The 19,695-nt window shown below is 49.1% G+C and overlaps 6 protein-coding genes across 6 annotated transcripts, besides 1 other annotated feature; 5 read left to right on the top strand and 1 right to left on the bottom strand.

Annotated features, from left to right (window-relative positions):
- Positions 1-625: 625 nt before the first annotated feature.
- Positions 626-1,554, top strand: FPSE_01090 (uncharacterized protein; the record flags this gene model as incomplete). The annotated part of the gene is made up of 2 exons (XM_009254210.1): positions 626-767; positions 824-1,554. The coding sequence occupies 2 exons, from the start codon at positions 626-628 to the stop codon at positions 1,552-1,554; spliced, it is 873 nt and encodes a 290-aa protein (XP_009252485.1).
- Positions 1,555-5,543: 3,989 nt separating this feature from the next.
- On the top strand, positions 5,544-6,713 carry FPSE_01091 (uncharacterized protein; the record flags this gene model as incomplete). The annotated part of the gene is made up of 2 exons (XM_009254211.1): positions 5,544-5,661; positions 5,716-6,713. The coding sequence occupies 2 exons, from the start codon at positions 5,544-5,546 to the stop codon at positions 6,711-6,713; spliced, it is 1,116 nt and encodes a 371-aa protein (XP_009252486.1).
- A 121-nt stretch (positions 6,714-6,834) lies between these two features.
- On the bottom strand, positions 6,835-8,060 carry FPSE_01092 (uncharacterized protein; the record flags this gene model as incomplete). The annotated part of the gene is made up of 2 exons (XM_009254212.1): positions 6,835-7,907; positions 7,970-8,060. 2 exons carry the CDS (start codon positions 8,058-8,060, stop codon positions 6,835-6,837), a joined length of 1,164 nt encoding a protein of 387 aa, XP_009252487.1.
- Positions 8,061-8,328: 268 nt separating this feature from the next.
- Positions 8,329-9,076, top strand: FPSE_01093 (uncharacterized protein; the record flags this gene model as incomplete). Its single annotated transcript, XM_009254213.1, has 2 exons — positions 8,329-8,482; positions 8,538-9,076. The coding sequence occupies 2 exons, from the start codon at positions 8,329-8,331 to the stop codon at positions 9,074-9,076; spliced, it is 693 nt and encodes a 230-aa protein (XP_009252488.1).
- Positions 9,077-10,658: 1,582 nt separating this feature from the next.
- FPSE_01094 (uncharacterized protein) lies at positions 10,659-13,490 on the top strand (the record flags this gene model as incomplete). Its single annotated transcript, XM_009254214.1, has 4 exons — positions 10,659-11,425; positions 11,480-11,546; positions 11,600-12,579; positions 12,632-13,490. The coding sequence occupies 4 exons, from the start codon at positions 10,659-10,661 to the stop codon at positions 13,488-13,490; spliced, it is 2,673 nt and encodes an 890-aa protein (XP_009252489.1).
- A 257-nt stretch (positions 13,491-13,747) lies between these two features.
- Positions 13,748-13,774: a microsatellite.
- Positions 13,775-14,662: 888 nt separating this feature from the next.
- On the top strand, positions 14,663-19,515 carry FPSE_01095 (uncharacterized protein; the record flags this gene model as incomplete). The annotated part of the gene is made up of 8 exons (XM_009254215.1): positions 14,663-16,297; positions 16,998-17,142; positions 17,179-17,298; positions 17,342-17,464; positions 18,055-18,515; positions 18,556-18,614; positions 18,691-18,692; positions 18,794-19,515. 8 exons carry the CDS (start codon positions 14,663-14,665, stop codon positions 19,513-19,515), a joined length of 3,267 nt encoding a protein of 1,088 aa, XP_009252490.1.
- Positions 19,516-19,695: the final 180 nt, after the last annotated feature.

Here is a 19,695-nt window from a genome sequence, read left to right as displayed (position 1 = left end):
GAAACTGTCAACAAACAGCCTTTGTGAATCAGGGATGTTTACGACATCCGAATCAAGACATAGCACCCCTGGGGAACGGACTATCAAACTCATTAAACATATGCACTTGTTCCTGATCATCAAACATTCCTTTATAGGGATTTGGTGGATCATGCTCTATCCGAATACTGCATTCGCACATGACTGGGTGTTGACAGGGCTGATGTACGACCAGACTATCAGTGCTATTTATTCCTACCACACGAGAGAGCATTCTAAGCAGAATAAAATGAAACTATCCTTAACTTTGATCATGAAACAGAAACACCAGATCAGAAAATGTTTATTTAGACCAAGTCGCAGTATCGAAATAAGCATGTGACGTTTACTATTGATCATCCTCGTCTCATCGGCTTTGTAATGGATATGGCCGGCCCATGTTATCCTCGGCTCTTTTGTCCAGTTGCGTCACTGGGGAAGCTTAAAGCACCCCCAGTTATCGGCCAGTCAAGCTCTTAGTGACCTGCCCAATCTCTACTCTGTAGCTCTATACAACACCAATTGCTTCAGCTAAGACAACACAGGTTGTGTTTTGTAAAACCCTTTGTTTATTTTCAACATCTCGCTTCCTTATTATAACTTCACAATGAACGCTTTCCACTGTATGAGACCTGTGGCTGCTCGGGTGCCTTTTCAACGGTCTACTCTTCCTCGAGTCGCCCGAGCTTATAGCTCCAAGACATACGAATATATCCAAGTTTCACAGCCCAAGCCTGGTGTCGGCCAAGGTATGAAGATACCTGTCTCTCAATACTTGGAACTTGGCAGTTAACTATTTTATCAGTGGCACTGAACCGTCCCAAGGCCCTCAATGCTCTTTGCACACCTCTTATCAAGGAACTTAACCAGGCTCTCCTTGATTTCAATGCAGCCGATGACACTTCAGTCATTGTTTTGACTGGATCTCAAAAGGCTTTTGCCGCTGGCGCTGACATTAAGGAGATGGCTCCTCTCACTTTCGCTGAAGCTTACACCAACTCCTTCATCGAGTCTTGGTCCGACCTCACTACCCAAATCAAGAAGCCCATTATTGCTGCTGTCTCAGGTCACGCCCTAGGCGGAGGCTGTGAGCTGGCTATGATGTGTGATCTTATCTACTGTACCGAGAATGCCAACTTTGGCCAGCCTGAGATCAAGCTCGGCACTGTTCCTGGTGCTGGAGGCAGCCAACGCCTTACCCGTGCTATCGGCAAGTCGAAGGCTATGGAGCTCATTCTCACTGGCAAGAACTTCTCTGGAGTTGATGCTGAGAAGTGGGGACTCGCTGCCAGAACTTTCCCAACTCATGAAGCTTTGATGGAGGAGACTCTCAAACTTGCCGAGACAATTGCTGGCTACTCCAAGGTCGCCGTTCAAGCCGCTAAGGAGGTTGTCAACAAGAGCCAGGACCTTCCTCTTCGCGACGGTGTCGAGTTTGAGCGACGAGTATTCCACAGTCTGTTTGGTAGCCAGGATCAAAAGATCGGTATGAAGGCATTCGCAGAGAAGAAGAAAGCTGAGTGGAGCCACTCATGAGAAAAATAATGCGAAAGATATTCAGATCAGCATGTGTCTTTACTCGTAGTGAGTGAGACAAATACATAGCAATCTAAGCACAAATGAATAAAAAGTCGACGATATCAGGCATCATGATGTGCCACCGTGTATACAGATGGCCAACACACCATCTACTTGTTCATGAGTGGGGTTAAGCAATAGCTTCTCAAGCTATGGGGATTGGTGTAAACTATAAAATTGATCTGCAGCAATTTATGATGGATTAAGCTTGAGCTTAGCTATGAGAAGCACTGGAATTCACTTTATTGACGCTCATATAAATATTTATAGCTACAGTGTTACAAGTTACCTACATCAAGCGCCAGAGTCTTGAATGACTTTCTTTCCATTCACTGTTAACCTGCAGTATCTAACATATGGACAGCTCGGCTTTTGGTGCAGATAATGTCTTACAAGTCCCGCGAACATCCATGGGTAAACGTGACTCTCTATATGCAGTGTTAATCTTCTCATTTTCCAGGTTGCGGCCCAACCCATCCTCCGAGTATTGTGACCTGCTTAAAGGAGGTGTGTTGTGTAAATGCCGTTCTTTCTGACTGCCTTCCATGGGTGAGTCTGGACGCCCAGACCGACCCCGCCACTAGCAGCTCGTACAGTAGAACTTCTAGCAGTCGATCCAACATCATCCTCAACTTACATCTTCAATCAGACTTCACTCACTCAGCGCAGGCTCTTTTTGGCACCCGCGCTTTCTTCCCCCCCAGGCAAAGGGTGATATTTAATACAGTATCATGAATGGAGCCTACAAATACTGGCTTGGACTTAGAAAAGGAGCTGACGTGCTCTGTAAATCTCCCCGCCTTTTGGTCTCCAACCTCAATGACCGCCTACAGTAGCTAACTATGCGCGCAGATCTGCACGGAGCTCCTTTACCAGCCTTTGACTCTCCTTGATTGTCTTCATACGTTTTGTGGCGCTTGCTTGAAGGAATGGTTTACTTTTCAGGCCGCGACGGCCGAGCGGTCGCCAAACCCGCCAGCTCCCGGCACCAATATCTTTACATGCCCATCGTGTCGAGCTACTGTACGAAATACTCAACATAATGCCACCGTTGTCACTCTCCTGGATATGTTTATCGCAGCCAGCCCTGGCAAAGATCGCTCGGCGGTGGAAAAAGAAGAGATGGCCAAAAAGTACAAGCCGGGCGATCAAGTCTTGCCAACAATCAATACTCGCCGAACGGCTGAGGAGCGACGTGCTTATGCTGAGGATAGAAGGTTGATAGACGAGGTCACAGAGCTGAGTCTACAAGAGGCCGGTGTTTCTTCAGCACCGCCAAGGACAAGACGGAGGCGCGAGAGTCGATCCGCCGACGACAGAAGAAGATCAAGCAGAGACAGGGAAAGGGACCGGGAAAGAGATCGAAGCTTGGATAGCCGCCACCAGCGGGGAAGCCGCCGTCCGCGAATGGAGGACGGAGGCCGGCATAGCTCCGACCAACTGCCAGCGGAAGGGGAGCGGCGTCGTCGACGGAGCGAGTCAAGACAACGTCAGATCGAACACCAGTCATCCATTCGGTCACTCATAAGTTCCGGTGATATGAGTGAGAGGGATATTGAGCGGGAAATAGAGTCATTTGCAAGACAGATTCAGGAAGAAGGGCTTCTCGACGGACTTGATTTGGATAACATCGATTTGAGTCGCGACGACGAGCTCAGTAGGAGAATCACCGAGGCATACCGACGGCGCCAGAGAGATCGAACACGTCAAGAAGCACGAAGAAACAACTATCCTCCATTAACACGACCTGCTGAGAATTCAGCGGCAGACGCTCGTATGTTAGCACCGGAAGGAGGTCGAACAAGGGAAAGATCTCGACCACATTCTAGGTCTGCGAGTGCTGCAAGTGCCACCAGCGCTGCAAGCCAAACCGAGGAACGAAGTCGTCCGCAAACAAATGCAGCATCAGCGAGCCTCGAAGTGCAGGAACCAGTACGGAGACCAAGAAGAAGGACCGCTAGTGGAGGTCGTAGCTCGACAACCCCGGTATTTCCGACCGCAACTGCAGCTGAGAACAGGCCTGCTACTCGGTCATCGACAGACCTGGGTTCAAGATCTCAAACCACGGATCCCACCCAATCCCGACCTAGCCTCAGTGAGGGACGCAGTACTAGTACCCCTATCCACACCGCGCCGTTTCCAAATCCCACAGAAGCTGCGTCGAGCACGAACACTGGGAGCCTCTCATTTGCCAGTCGTCAAGGAAACGCGGCGAGCGCATCGGTTCTTCCATTGTTCTCTCATCATGATCCTGCAGCCGGCCGCTCAAATAGGCCTCGTCCCGTCGACCTTGCAATTGTTCATCAGACAGTGACCAGTCCGATCAGTAGTCCAACGGTCTCAGGGCACCAAAGGACAAGATCGCACCTATATCCAGAGCCTTCTGTCAGCTGCTCTCGATGTAACAAGCCGCACATCGAATACGAGGTGCACTACAACTGTTCAATTTGTGCTAACGGACAATGGAACATGTGTCTCGACTGTTATCGGACTGGAAAGGGTTGCCTCTACTGGTTTGGATTCGGCTACGGTGCCTGGGCAAAATGGGAGAAGACACGGCAGCAGCAAGGGGACCCGTCTCTGGCGAAGCCGCATATGTTGACTGCGAGTCGCTACCGCCCTCCTCGCTCAGCTCCTGGCGGTGCCGATGGACGAAAAACGCTCACGACGGACGACCCTAGACATCGACTGGAAAGCGGCACGTTCTGCGCGAACTGTTCTGCTTGGACAAATGACTGTTATTGGCGTTGCAACATATGTAATGAAGGCGATTGGGGCTTTTGTAATGATTGTGTGAACCAGGGGAGATCCTGCACACATACTCTTCTGCCTCTAGCCCATGAAGCCACTCAGCCAAACCAGAGTCGATCTGGCAGTCCCCCTAGATCACCAGGTCGGCCAACAGCCGCCACGATACTGAAAGGCCCCAACGCATCCAATATTGGACCCTTCAAGCCACTGACCTTCACGACACGCTGCGACGTTTGCCAGGAACCCATTCAGCCGAACCAGGCACGATACCATTGCTACCACTGCACAAGCACTTTGGTTTCGGATGCTACCCCAGGCGATTACGATATATGCTCCTCCTGTTATGGCAACCTAGTTGTACAGCGGCAAATAAGCCCCGAGAACGGCCACTCTGGATGGAGGAGATGTCTGAATGGCCACCGAATGGTGGTTGTCGCGTTTACAGATGGGAAAATCGGACTATGGCGATACATAGCCCAAGACCTAGTGGGGGGCAGAGGACTCAAGTCAGATGCGCCAGAAAAGCCGGAACACCGCGAAAAGGGCCTCCTGAAATGGGTTTGGCACGATGATGATCAAGAACTTGCCCGGCTCGTCACGAGAGAGGTATCAGAAACAGCGCCGACAGAGAGCGGGTTTACTCAGACCTTTCCCCCTGATGGGGGAGTAGGAATGAAAGCGACAGCAAGATTTGGATGGTACCCGAAGGCAGGGGCTGACGATGAGCTTCTCTTTCCACGAGGAGCGGAAATAAAAGAGATTGAAGACGTCAACGGAGAATGGTTCTTTGGAGCATATATGGGTTCTCGAGGTTTGTTCCCAGCACCATACGTGCGTTTGGAACAGAATACTCCTTGAACATATGAAAGCTGAGCGTTATAATGTATACCTGGCAGATGAAATACCCTTGGATATTTACCACTTATGAATATTTTTCTTGGACATTTAACCACTTCAATACCTGATACTGAGATGCAATGATACCTTTGTGGAAGTCGGTGCAGGAATACCGTCCCATCGCCGACAGCCCGGGATTGCGCCATTGCCGATCGCGGCCCCACCATCACGTACATTTCCCATTACCAAGCTGGACCTCCACGTCTAACCACCAATCCTCTCCAGTCTTGGGAAGCTCAGACATCTGTAGCTCTGTCAATTGACTTTTTGTCAAGCTTGCGAAGTTTCATATCAAAAACATGTTTCGTCCCACCGCTAGAAGGCTCGCCGCCTCTGCGGCCAAAGCTGCTGCAGCTCCTACTTCCTATACTCTAAATGTCGCTCGAGCTCAAGGTGTCTCCCGAGGTTTGACTGGAGGTGCGCATTACTTGTGTGCTACTAAAACTTACTCATTGAGCTAAAATATTATAGCCATCGGAAACACACCTCTCATCCGTCTTAACCGCCTCTCTGACGAAACCGGCTGCGAGGTTTTGGGCAAGGCCGAGTTCATGAACCCTGGTGGCTCTGTCAAGGACCGTGCAGCTCTCTATGTTGTCAAGGACGCCGAAGAGCGTGGGCTTCTCAAGCCCGGTGGTACCGTCGTCGAAGGCACCGCAGGAAACACCGGTATTGGTCTCGCCCACGTCTGCCGATCTCGAGGCTACAAGCTTGTCATCTACATGCCCAACACCCAGTCCCAAGGCAAGATCGATCTCCTGCGGCTCCTCGGCGCTGAGGTCTACCCTGTTCCAGCTGTCGCTTTCGATAACCCCGAGAACTATAACCACCAGGCCCGTAGGCACGCCGAGCGATTAGACAATGCCGTTTGGACGAATCAGTTCGATAACACAGCTAACCGCCGTGCGCACATCGAGACAACAGGTCCTGAGATCTGGGCGCAAACAGATGGAAAGGTTGATGCTTTCACATGTGCTACTGGTACTGCTGGTACATTAGCTGGCATTACAAGGTATCTGAAGGACGTTTCCAACGGCCGGGTCAAGAGCTTCCTCGCCGATCCTCCTGGCAGTGTCCTCCACTCCTACGTATCCTCCGGCGGCAAGCTTAACGAGCGCACCGGCTCCAGTATTACTGAGGGTATCGGACAGGGTCGCATCACTGACAACCTCCAACCAGATATTGGCTTGGTGGATGGTTCGCTTCACATTTCGGACGAGAAGAGCATCGAGATGGTCTACCGCTGCTTGGATGAGGAAGGACTCTACCTTGGCGCCAGCTCTTCCCTTAACGTTGTTGCTGCCAAAGAGGTTGCGGAGAAGCTGGGCAAGGGCCACACTGTTGTTACGGTCCTCTGCGATGGCGCTTACAGATACGCCGATAGATTGTTCTCTCGCAAGTGGTTGACTGACAAGAAACTTCTTGGAGCTATCCCCAAGCACTTGGAGAAGTACATCGTTCTACCATAGAACGTGCTTTTGAAGGAATCTAGATGATACATATATTTTACATGAAAACCACCATCAATCTTTTCAGGACATGTTTGGATAAAACCCTCGTTGATTAGTTGGCGAACATCCCAGTCGCCCTTTAATCCATAGTCAAATGTTTCTCCCATTCAGGCTTTCGACCTGTAATACTTTCATATTCGAGACCAAAGCCTTTCCTGTTTTTAGAGCCTGCCTCGATGAAGTCTCCCGCATGCTTCTCTAGCATGTCATGGTAAGGCATCAGGTTCTTTGCATCGTCACCAATAATTTCCTGTGCAAGTTCCATCGCTCTGATGTTCTGAGCAAGTACCCTGATGTAGTAGTAGGGGCTGAGGGGGTCCTTTCTCGCGGCAGTCCCTCGGTCACTGCGCACGTTTAACTTGTTGAGATGCCACGAGCGAAGCAGTTCATGACCCGTCGTCTGGACTTTCCACAGGCCGGCGATGAACTCTACGTTATCCCGCAATTCTTGAGTCAATTTCTCGACAGACTCTCCGGCTGTCTGTTGCGCTTGGATTGTATGTGCTTGAGTGAAGAGAAGAAGTCCTCGGGTAACAGGGCTTCCGTAAGCTAGCTTACTGTCTGAGTTACGGTTCTGTACGTGCTCTGGCCGTTGTATAATATCCCAGATCAGACGGTTCCATTTAAAAGCCTGCAACGTATCTCCATCTTCTCGCGCTGAGTTGTAGATCTTTTGGTTGATGGATGACAACAAGAGGGCAATTGAGGAATCGCGGTGTAGAGTAAGGCCAGTCTTGTCAGCCTGCTTGGCGCACTCAATAATGGAGTATTCCTGCTGGGCGGCGCATGCCCTTCGAATCAAGGACATGTAGTGCTCCTGATCTAGCTTAATCCCAGCCTTCTGGTAGCCAGCAAGGAATGTACCGATGTTGTCCCATTCCTCCTTGGTCTTCATCAGCTTGGTCGCCTCTGTGAGTGCCGTCTTTGAATTTGGGATGTCTTTCTTTATATCGATTGGCGAAAATGTATGCTCAAGGCCATCAAGCTCGATAACGATGGGGTTGCGTCGCATGTAGTCGCCCTTGCTAGTGTTGTAGACAATCTTCTTCTGTGTCTCGGGCAGGTATGCTGGAAGAATGATCTTCTCCTGAACATCGATAAGGATTTTGTTCAGCTCGGGGTTTTCTGTCTCTGCGAAGACGGCACTCAAGCCTAGCAAGGTGTCAATGGGTTTTCCTTCATTATCAAGGTCGTCGGTTTTCGAGTTGACCTACATCGGGTAGGAGTTGCACTGAAGCGTCGGTATTGGGGTGCAGTGTTTGCAAGAGACACTCGCAAATTCGCAAGCGGCCTAAGGGCCGGCATAATTGACCTGTTCAGCATCTTGCTGGCTGCGCAACTCAATGATCGAGTTGGTCCAGAAAAATGGCTGTCGTTTTTTTCGAGTTGGTATTCAGCACCAAACTTACCTTACAACAGTGCTGTTGAAAATAACCCGGGCGGACAAACTGCGGGACCGCACCAATCAGATTTGGGAATTGGCACTGTCGGGCCATGAACATTGGACGTAGCTTCAGAAATTCTAGCCTACCTTAACTTCGTTGTCGTATCTTTCACGGCAATTCACATCACAATGAACGTCGCAAGCCTGGGACGGCCAGTCGGCTGTCTCAAGACTGCCCTTCGACGAACAAGATTCCAGAGGACCTTCCAGAGAAATGCCTCTTCAGCAGCCGCTGTTGAGTCTACGTCCAAGCGGATGCTAAATGCCTTCAGCGCTGAGCAGCGTACGTCTTTTTATGTCTGCAACATTGCGAATTAGATTGCTGACACTCAATCCAGGGGCGGATATTGCCAAGGTCAGCAAATTCTATGTTCATCCCCGCGTCCCGAGCATTCGCAGCACGCATCCCGATCCCATGCCCGCACTCTTGGAAAAGCAAATCACCAAGCTCGACCCAACTGGCGCACGCACACGACTTTTCTCCAGGGAACACGCCGACAGCGCCAAGGTGGGAGATGTCCTAATGGTAACGACAAAAAGCGGCGAACCCTTTGCTGGAGCCTTTCTTCAAATCCGACGCCGGGGCCAGGATACGGCCATCCAACTGCGAGGACAGATGATGAAGGTGGGCGTGGAGATGTGGTTCAAGATTTACAGCCCAACGGTGACGGGTATCGACATTATCTGGCGACGACCCAAGAGGGCACGACGTGCTCGTCTCACATACATGCGCAAGCCCAAACACGACATGGGCAGTGTGGACCAGATGGTCTTTGCCTGGAAGAAGGAGAGATACACTCTACGGTCACGAGCCAGTCAGACTGGAAGACCAGTTGGAAAGCAACATGCCAAGATTCTCGGACAGAAGAAGCCATAGACGAATTCGGGTACTGGGAATGGTTGTATGATAAATCGTGTATAAGAGCTTGCATAGTGTACCAATCACTTTACTAAAGTCTCCGTTTCTCATCGAACCTTGCTATATGGAGATGACGATACTTGAGTGGTCGTGAATCGACCACAGTATTCGTTTTGCCACTTTGAGACTTGAATCGCAGTGTTTACCAATTCTGATCATCCTATCATATATCTGGGCCTCATTTGAGACCGATCGCCCGATTAAAGAGGACGAAACCGAGTCAACTGAGCAATACTAGTCAATATGCGAAATGGTATTGGATCTACGGTTTCTACTCCATCCTTCCTTGAGCCTGTTTCCTGTATTGATATCCATTCGTAAGTGGGCCGGGACATGATGCGGATCATCTCTCTAATAATAGCAACTGCTTGAATGCCACTAATCATGACACTTGATTCTGGTAGAGTGTGCTGTTTCTATGTTTATAGTCCCTATAATTCCTAGTGGATATGTACCATATGATGGTGGTGTTCATGCAAATAGCTTGTCTGAGACAGTTGTCGTCGGCAAGTGATTGAATCTCGGAACAGCCAACCATAGACTTTTCGCCATCTGTGGTCGGAGTCATATATAATGTTAAAGGACAGGATATGATTCGTTATTTCTGTTTCTGTTTTGTATCTTGAATGGGGTCGAACTTGGAAGTTGTAAATGAATTCATATGGACTGATGGTAGGTGAAATTGATGTGAGCGTCTCTCAACACAATGTATGCCATGTAACTCATCAGGTAGCCGCCCTTATTTCTTGTTTTCGGTTGAGCTAAAACTATAACATAAACACAATCAACTTAAATCTGCATAAGAAAAGGGGTACACGTTTCACGAACTGTTAAACGTTTACAGCCAGTCGACCTCTTACACGCGTTCACGTTTAGGTTAGGTTGTCCTTCAACAAGCAATGGATATGCCGTTTCTGCCATTCCCCAATTGTACCCCTCCAAGTGGCACCAAAAACAGCTGAACAACGAACGCCATGCGTCGGGATTTACAGCCGGTCGCAGGGATCCCCTGGAAATAAACTCCCGTCCCCGTGCAGTTCAGTTGACATGTGCATTGAGCCTCGAGTCTATGAAACTAGTTTGCTAGATGGAAACAGATGAGGGAAGCCTGGGGAATATTAGCAATTACTTAAGAGAAACAAATTAAACAGAATTTCTTAGTTGAACAATTAGGAACAACCCCTTTGTACCATGCTGTTCATTATCTTCAAGGGTAATGCAGTGGTATGGATCTTATGCGAGGAGGTTCAAGAGGCGCTGGGATGAAAGAGATGGGACCCAATACCCAGGTATAAACCCAACATCAGCCTCCCTTTCGATTTAATGCCTGAAAACAAGAAAATACATATTTATTTAAATATTCGTACATTTCACACCTCTGCCTCGTATCTAATTCTAAATTACCTTTATACCATCTTCAAAGGCCTCCAACCGACTGTCAGACGCCCTGCCTGTCAACAGACCATACCTAACCTGGCCTAACTTACCACCTTAACAGGGGCTCGCAGCAACCGCTAGAACGTGTGGCTCAGAGCTAAAAATGGACGCTGTTAGGAATTCCGTTCAGGCTTTTCAGGGGGTGCTTCCACTACAACCCGGCAACCTGGATGGTAACGAGAAGTTCCCCGATTTTTGTTTACACTCGGAGGCTCTGTGCAGCAACGACTCCCAGCATAAGGACCTAGAGAAAGAACAAGAGCAACAACACGACAAAGGCCTTCACAACAACAAATCTAAACAGCGTCATCCCCATTTCCATTATCCTCGTCCGCATTCCCCATCAGCTTCAATATCGGAATCATCTCGCTTATCGTGCATCTCCACCGCCTCGGTCTCGGCTTCATCTTCTACATCCTCGAGGGTCTCGTCCGCTTCATTCGACTCATTTTCGACTCCAATCTCCCCTACTCTCGACTCCTCTTTGCACTCTCCTCGTTCCTCGCTCGCCAACAACACTTGTTCCTCGCCAGTATCTGAATTTATTGCCCGCAATCGATCCCTCACAGGCGCTTCCCTCTCCTCCGTCTCTTCCTCCCCACCGTCCTCACCGACCCCGCGCAACAGGTGGGACAAGCCACAACCGTATGTTGGTCGAGCGCAACGGTCTGGAAGCATAACTACGAACGCATCGTCACCTGTAGGGGTTCACAAACAGGAACAATCGTCAAGCCCAAGGTCGTTTAGAAGCAATCCCATTCCTGCGGACGCTCTTGCTGCTGTTGAGTCGCATGACACAAAGTTAATCAAGATGGCTTTTGCGGAACAGCAAAGATGGGTTACGGTCCAACAAAAGACCTTTACAAAATGGTATGCCTCTTGTTCCAATCCTAGGCTATAACATTCTAAAATCATTTCTCACAGGCTCAACACAAAGATTGAGGCTCGCAACCTCGAGGTTAAAGACCTTGTCAAGGATCTCAGTGACGGTGTAAGTTGAACGACAACACTAACTTGGTCAGCTTGACTAACACTTACATCTAGGTCATGTTGATTCACCTCCTCGAATGTCTTTCACACGAATCGCTCGGCCGCTATGCCTCGAAACCCAAGCTTCGAGTCCAAAAATTCGAGAATGCGAACACGGCACTCGACTTTGTCAAATCCAGGGGTATTCAGATGACCAATATTGGCGCGGAGGATGTTGTTGATGGCAACCAAAAGATTGTTCTGGGTCTCATCTGGACACTGATTCTTCGGTTCACCATCAGTGACATCAACGAGGAGGGTATGTCAGCAAAGGAAGGCCTGCTGCTTTGGTGTCAAAGAAAGACGGCGTGTTACGAAGAGGTCGAGGTGCGAGACTTTAGTGGTAGCTGGAACGACGGTTTGGCGTTCTGTGCTCTGCTGGACATTCACCGACCAGACCTTATTGATTACGATGCCTTGGACAAAGCAGACCACCGAGGCAATATGCAATTGGCCTTCGATATCGCACATAAGGAGATCGGTATCCCCAAGCTGCTGGATGTAGAGGATGTGTGCGATGTTGCGAAGCCTGACGAACGATCCCTGATGACTTACATCGCCTACTGGTTCCACGCATTCTCGCAAATGGAAAAGGTCGAGAATGCTGGACGTCGTGTTGAAAAGTTCGTCAACAACATGCAAGGCGCTTGGGAGATGCAGAGTGCATACGAACGACGGATGCGGGCACTCCTGAAAGCCATCCAGGAGCGAATTGAGGTTTGGAAGGAGGCTACATTCGAAGGAACATACACCGACGCCAAGGCTCAATTGAACCAGTTCTTCGATTACAAGAGGGGCAAGAAGCGAGAATGGGTTGCCGAGAAGAGTGACCTGGCAACGTTGCTTGGAAACATCAAGACAAAGTTGGGTACTTACCGTCTGAGACCATACGACCCACCGGCAGAATTGAGTTTGGATGCTCTTGAGCAGAGGTGGGCAGAGTTGGCATCAAATGAAATGAGACGTGCCCAGCTCATCAACGAAACCATTCGAGAGTAAGTCTACCTACAGTGAAAATATCTGACATTCCGACTGACTGTCTCGCAGTATCAAGAACGCCCTTCGTAAATCATTTGCCGATAAAGCAAATGACTTCGCAATGGCTCTCAACACAATGCAGTTAGCCCTATCTGGTCTTGATGGCGATGTTGAAGACCAACTACACCATGTCAGGAAGCTTAGTGAGAGCCTTTCACCCTTGGACCAGTATCTGGACAAGATCTCAGAACTGGACCAAAAGTGTCAAGAGGCCAATATCGAGGAGAACGACTTTACCACTTACACATACGACGAGCTATCATACGAACTGGGTCTTGTCAAGACATCAGTACAGAAGAAACTTGCCTTTTTGGAAAACCAAATGGTCGCGCGAAGCATGACAAACCTGACACCCATCCAGCTGGAAGAGTTTGAGAGTGTCTTCCGCCATTTTGACCGCGACGATACCAACTCTCTCCAGGAGCTCGAGTTCAGTGCAGCCCTCGCGTCTCTTGGACTTGTGTTCTCAGAAGATGAGATGCACGACTACTTCCATGCGACATCTGGTGGACGAGACTATGTGACATTTGAACAATTTATCCGATTCATGGTGGATGTGACAGAAGATCAGAACACGGCAGAGCAAGTCTACCAATCATTCCGTGAGGTGGCAGATGGAAAGCCATACGTGACAGAGATGGATCTACGACACAGCTTGGTACCTGATGAAGTGATTGATCAACTTGTCGAGATCATGCCCGCACACAGTGGACCAGATATGTCAGAAGACCGAGGAATGCCACAATACGACTACATCTCCTTCATGGAGAAACTGATCAACGAACAAAACAGACAGGGAGGTTCAGAAACTGCCCAGCCGGATAGATCTGATTCTGAGCCACAGAGCCCTCACACCAACGGGGTCTAGGAGGAACGAGAGGAGAATCAGTGGCTAGAGATGCACGCGTCTGTTCAAATGGAATTGAATATGAAGCTTAACCTAGCGAGCCCGAAAAAGGGGGGAGGGGAAGATAGGCAGAGGGAAGCCAAGTGATGAGATAATGGCTCTCACTTTGACCAACACAATACTTGACAGTGCTGTTTTTTTTTGTACAGGCGAAGGTGGAGGGACTTTTGACAAATGAATATTCCATTGAGTTATACCAGAGAGTGGACGACTGTAGAGATGGATGGATGGATGGATGGATGGATAGGATAACAACAACGTTGGGGCGGCTTTACCCAGCTTTCTTTGGGGACACCCGCCGTGAGAGTAGTTCTTTTTTAGTTAATACCATGAAGAAATCAGAGACTTGATGAGTCAATGTTTCTATTTATTGAGCTGATAAATCTGACACCCAACTTTTGCTTATATGCAATGCGAAACACTTAGGAATTGGATATCAAAAGTCCTTGTAATGCGACGATCTGTATGTTGTATCTAATAAGGCTGGGACTTTTGTATTCCGAGGCATGGAAGTAAACGTTACATGACAATATATATTTATAAACAGAGGTAAAAGTGTATAAATGTCAGAATTGGGTATTAAAATTCATGTTCAACCACCACCAATGTAAACAGAGGTAAACAAACAAAGTAAATTGTATATACACAATTAAAGTAGCAGAAATTCAGTGCGGCAAATGCGTTTTATCGCCGCCTTTTAGTGCTGGCATAAATTCGGCATAAACTCAATTTAGCCGAATTATAGAGACTGTTAGAGTGGCATGACCCGTTTGAAGACAAAGTTTTGGGCCGTTGTGGAAAAAGTGAAGTAAATCCGATGACGGCGTCGCCATTAATTGTGCGCTCTCTATCACCCTGTACTATCCAGGCGTTCAATCACTTGCAGAGCCGGTGTCGGTTATAGTCTACCGATTGTGCAGGTAGGTAGCCCAGGTTGTGTGTGAAGTGGGCTCCGCAGTTCCAGTCTTAGCCTTGCGCAATTCATTAACGAAAAGTTGCTGGGGGCGACAATTGTTACAGATTCGTTCTTCTTTTCTTCTCTTGGTTTTTCCCTGTTTGCTTTGTTTATAGCCAATCGGGCCAGCGAATAAAAGACCTGCGAGGCTAATTCGATTCAGAGTCAAATCGCCAGCATGTCTTGTCGTTCACAGCTCTTCCGTGCCCTCAGAGCGCCCACCTCTGGTAGCAGGAGGACTGCTTCTCTGAGGGCCAATGCTCTCGGTAGAAGCCTCGTCTACTCACAGTCGCCTGCTAGATGCCTTTCAACCACAGCCGCGAGGCTCGTTTCCCCCACACGGGCTCAGCATGGCAAGCTGACATCGGAGATGTACCCCCAGCTCGAGCGCGACTCACGGTTCGCTCAGGTAACGCCTGAACATGTCGCGCGCTTCCGGGAGATCTTGGGTGACAACCCCTCGGCCATTATCGATGGTGTCACAAGCGGAGCGGGCGTAGACGCTGCCGACTTTGAGACGTACAACGAGGATTGGATGCACAAGTACAAGGGCCAGTCCAAGTTGGTGCTGAGACCAGGCACCACCGAGGAAGTCAGCAGCGTCCTCAAGTACTGTAACGAGCAGCGTCTGGCCGTCGTACCCCAGGGTGGAAATACAGGCCTCGTGGGGGGTTCTGTCCCTGTTTTTGACGAGATCGTCATTAGCATGGCCCGCATGAATGAGATCCGCTCCTTTGACGAGGTTAGCGGCTCTCTAGTTATCGACGCTGGCTGTGTCCTCGAGGCTGTCGATACGTACCTTGCCAAAAAGGGTTATATCTTTCCTCTCGACCTCGGTGCTAAGGGTTCTTGCCACGTCGGTGGAAACGTAGCCACAAACGCTGGCGGCCTGCGATTGCTCCGTTACGGTAGCTTGCACGGCACTGTTCTTGGTGTTGAGGCCGTTCTGCCTAACGGCACCATTATCAATGACCTGTGCACCCTGCGCAAGAACAACACTGGCTACGATATTAAGCAGCTCTTCATTGGAGCTGAGGGGACTTTGGGTATTATCACAAAGATCGCCATCCAGTGCCCACAGCGATCACCTGCAGTTAATGTCGCCGTTTTTGGACTGGAGTCATACGAAAAGGCTCAGCTTGCTTTCCGTGAGGCTAAGAAGCAGCTGTCAGAGATTCTATCTGCCTTTGAGCTGATGGACGGTCGCAGTCAGAGAATCGTGTCAGAGGTCAAGGGTCAAGAGCACCCTCTCGAGGGTGAGTATCCTTTCTACTGCCTGATCGAGACGAGCGGCTCAAACAGCGAGCATGACTACGCAAAGCTCGAGGCCTTCCTCGAGGATGTCATGACTCGCGAGGTTATTGCCGATGGTGTCGTTGCTCAAGACGAAACACAGCTTCGCAACTTGTGGGGCTGGCGTGAGGGCATCACCGAGTGCCTGGGCCACTGGGGCGGCACCTACAAGTACGATATCTCAATCCCTCTCAGCGAGATGTACAAGCTCGTTGAAGATACAAAGGCCCGTATGACTGAGGCCGGTCTATTGGGCGATACACCCGACCACCCAGTCGTTGACGTCCTCGGCTATGGCCACATGGGCGATTCCAACCTGCATCTTAACATCCCCGTGCGCCGATACGATCCCGCCGTCGAGAAAGCCTTGGAACCTTGGGTGTATGAGTGGATTCAGAAGCGCAACGGCAGTATCAGCGCTGAGCATGGCCTGGGAATTGCCAAGAAGAAGTTTATCGGCTACAGCCGAGACGACACCACTATCGGTGTGATGAAGCAGATTAAGAACCTTTTTGATCCTGTGAGTATAATCCCTATTCTTTCCCGTCTTCCTTCCCGTGTCCGACCTCGTTCCTGTCCTGTGTTTTGTGTGTTCAGCCCTACAGGGTTTATCACGCTGCTCTCTTCTCCTCACTGTTGCATTCCCCGCGAGCTTAGGGCTGACATCTGACCTAGAATGGCATCATGAACCCCTACAAGTATATCTGATACCCCGGTCTCTTGGTTTCGTATACGAGTGACAGCATAAGCATATCTTACCACCTAGCTCTGCAACGTCATGCATTGCATGCTGCTGCTTGCTCAACTGATTGCACCTCCATTTAACCCATATTACATTGCGTTTTTCGATGGAGCGAATCATATCACGCAGAAGTTTTGAAAATGCATCTCCATTTAACCCATATTATATGTGTTTGCAATGCAGCGAATCATAATACGCGGAAGTTTTGAATGATGGTGCCCAAAACATGATGTGAACAGTGTTGTGCTGTATTCCGACTGTGGGAGCTAGGAGAATATATAGCAGCATTTAAGCATGAAGTGTATATTGATCGGATATCTGAGTAAATAAAAACTATAAAGCGTTGACATGTAGAGTAGAGGTCGACCCATAGAGCGGAAACTGCTCCGTCATTCGGAAGCATTCTGAGTCGGCCGCTCAGCTCATTCATCCTTGGTCATATTTAGGAATACCTACTCCATATAGCTGAATGTTGTAGCATAGGTTAGTGTCAATCCTCCAAGTGCAAATATGTAGGGCTGCATACCGCTGCTTCCTCTACTATCCTGTTCTTGATAGGAGGACAATGTGGGCTAACACCTCATGGTCATTTGGAATCTGTCATTCTCACCCTATGCCAACTGGTAAGCTTCAACTCTAATAAACTGACAACCAACAAGAAGCCATTACTACCCTTCCACACATGCTGTGCTTCCCTGTCAGCCTTATGGGGCTGCTGCACTTTAGAAACACGTTCTCCACACATGCCGATGCGCTAAACCGAAAGTTCTTCTTTATACGTATGTAGCTTGGTAGCATAGTCTACAGCATCCATGTCCCAAGGGCTCTGCCGTGGACCATTGCCCATTGACATCGTCACTCATACCCTTGTGCCAGTTGATTCCAGACACAGCCCATTTCGTCATATCATCGAGCCCCAGCCCCTACCAGCCAAGTCAAGGCAAGGTGTGTCCTTGGTGGGTACGTAAGCAGACCGTCCTCCATCAGACTTGGGTTGATTCCAAGCATCCGGTTCGTCTTATTCGTCGTATATGTCGAATCTCATTTGCAAGATGAAACCGTCGTAGGCAATTGCTATGCAAGACGACATACTTGAGCCTCTTCGCTGGGGTGGATCTACCCACGGTTGGCAGTGAATGGCACCAGCCTTATGCATGTGTGAAATATGAACTTTTGTGATGTGTGGGGTGTTGAACATAGGCAGAATGCCTCACTGCAACATATGCTGGTGACTGTTTAGTCGCAGCATCGCAGACGGCGTTGCCGGAATCCCAGCTTTAACCCAAATTATTTGACTATAATAGTAGCCACCTCGAACACAAGTTGCGACAACAACATGCTCGACTCCTGAATCTATCACCTCAACTCAAGTTCGTATCATGGTTGGCGTTCCCGGAAAATACAAAGGCTGCGAGACGTGCCGACGCAGAAGAGTCAAAGTTGGTACCCTAACCCCTGTTGATGGCGAGTCCCAAGTCGAGTTAACAACACCAAATAGTGTAGCAATGAGAGACCATACTGTCACAAATGTATAGCAGGCGGAAAGGAATGCGAAGGGTACCAGAGGGAACGAGTCTTCATCACCGGAACACCGCAGAATAAGGGGAGAGTCGCCTCCCATCCCAAGAAGGGGTCGCCGTCCAAGAAGAAAGGGTCGCCGTCATTCAAAGAACCGCCAAGAGCTCTCGACCTTACCCCAACCCAGCCTCTTACTTCGGCTTGGGATAGCCATGCACTAATTTCGAACCATGGTGCTGAGTATTCAGTTCTCGTCTCGGCCATCAACGCTAGGCTCCCCTATCCATTGCCGAACAACTCCGCTCTGGATGAGCCATCGTCGCCTTTCCAGATCACCTTTCCGCCATACACACCGACTGAAATACAGCCTTTGTCAGGTGGAGGAGACCTCGACGTTAGGGCACAATGTTTGGCGCGAATACCAAGTGTTCATGATCAAGATGACTCGGCACAGAGTTATTGTGTCTTCTTTTTCGAGGTTGGTGCATGAACTGCTGACTTTGGTCTTAATCGTACAGTCGTTGACTCCTGTTAGCATGAAGCAGCATATGCGTTCGGCGAATCTGGATCCAATCGAGTGAGAAGGTTGGGTCCGGCCTATTTTAGCCATTTCCCTAACCACCATTTCTTCGTCCGGGTATATCGACCTCTAGCTGTAAGTATCACCTAAAACACATGTCAATTCTGTTGTACTGAGTGAATTCAATACCGGATTTTCACTCCTTAATCGGCAAGATACCTTTATCTCATCTCAAGATTGGAGAACGATTCCGTGGCAAAGCCATCCAAAGTCTCTTCTGGACAGCCTCCTGGACTACGTCCTTTTCTTGCCAGCAATTCTTGCTCAAGTCGATCGTATCACACCTATGGAAGCCACGCTCAGTCGAAGATACCATGCTCAACAGCTTCTTCGCAATTGTCTTTCGCTTCAAAAACAATTCAATGCTTGGTTCCAGGTGGCAACCCGACCCAGTTACGGATATCCCATGGCTTACTGGGCCGATGAATTCAGCAACCCCGGTGGTCTTCTTCCATTCTCAAATTTGTACACCTTTAAAGACGGAAGCACCGGGCTTGCACTCCTGTATTACTGGATGACACAAATTATCTTTCATCGATGCATTGAGAATCTGCATCGAATCATTTATCAGCCGGCCATTGATGCATATCCAGATATGTGGCCCAATTTGCCGTATGACTTGCAGATTGATATCACTCAATATCAGCATGGGTGCCTGTTTGCTGAGGACATTTGTCGCGGGCTCGATTCAGTCCTCCACGAGACGGATCAGCCTGACATGCTGATCTTGCCGATGAAAGTAGCGATGGACTTTTATAAAGACATCCATGCGACTTCGCAGGACGGCCTTATGGAGATAATGTGGATCGACAACTTCCGATCGCGATTAGCTGAGAAAGGGCAGCATGTTGCTGGTGTTTTGCAAAGTCAGAAGTGGTCTGAAGTTGCAACTTTCTGATCAAGGATGCTGAGGTACTCTTGTTTGAAGCCATGACCTTGGCATACATTCCGCGTCGTTATCTTTCTTCTTTTTCTCCCGTTTCACACTTCATGTAAACGAAAAAAAAAACCCCCGTTGATTGTTCGGAAAACACTCTCATTTGATCTTCATATAGGTAGATTGATAAACAGCAAGACT

This window comes from Fusarium pseudograminearum, chromosome 4 (genome assembly GCF_000303195.2).
Source record: "Fusarium pseudograminearum CS3096 chromosome 4, whole genome shotgun sequence".
NCBI lineage: Eukaryota > Fungi > Ascomycota > Sordariomycetes > Hypocreales > Nectriaceae > Fusarium > Fusarium pseudograminearum.
Note: the sequence above shows the minus strand (reverse complement) of the source record. Positions and strands in the feature narration are given on the sequence as shown.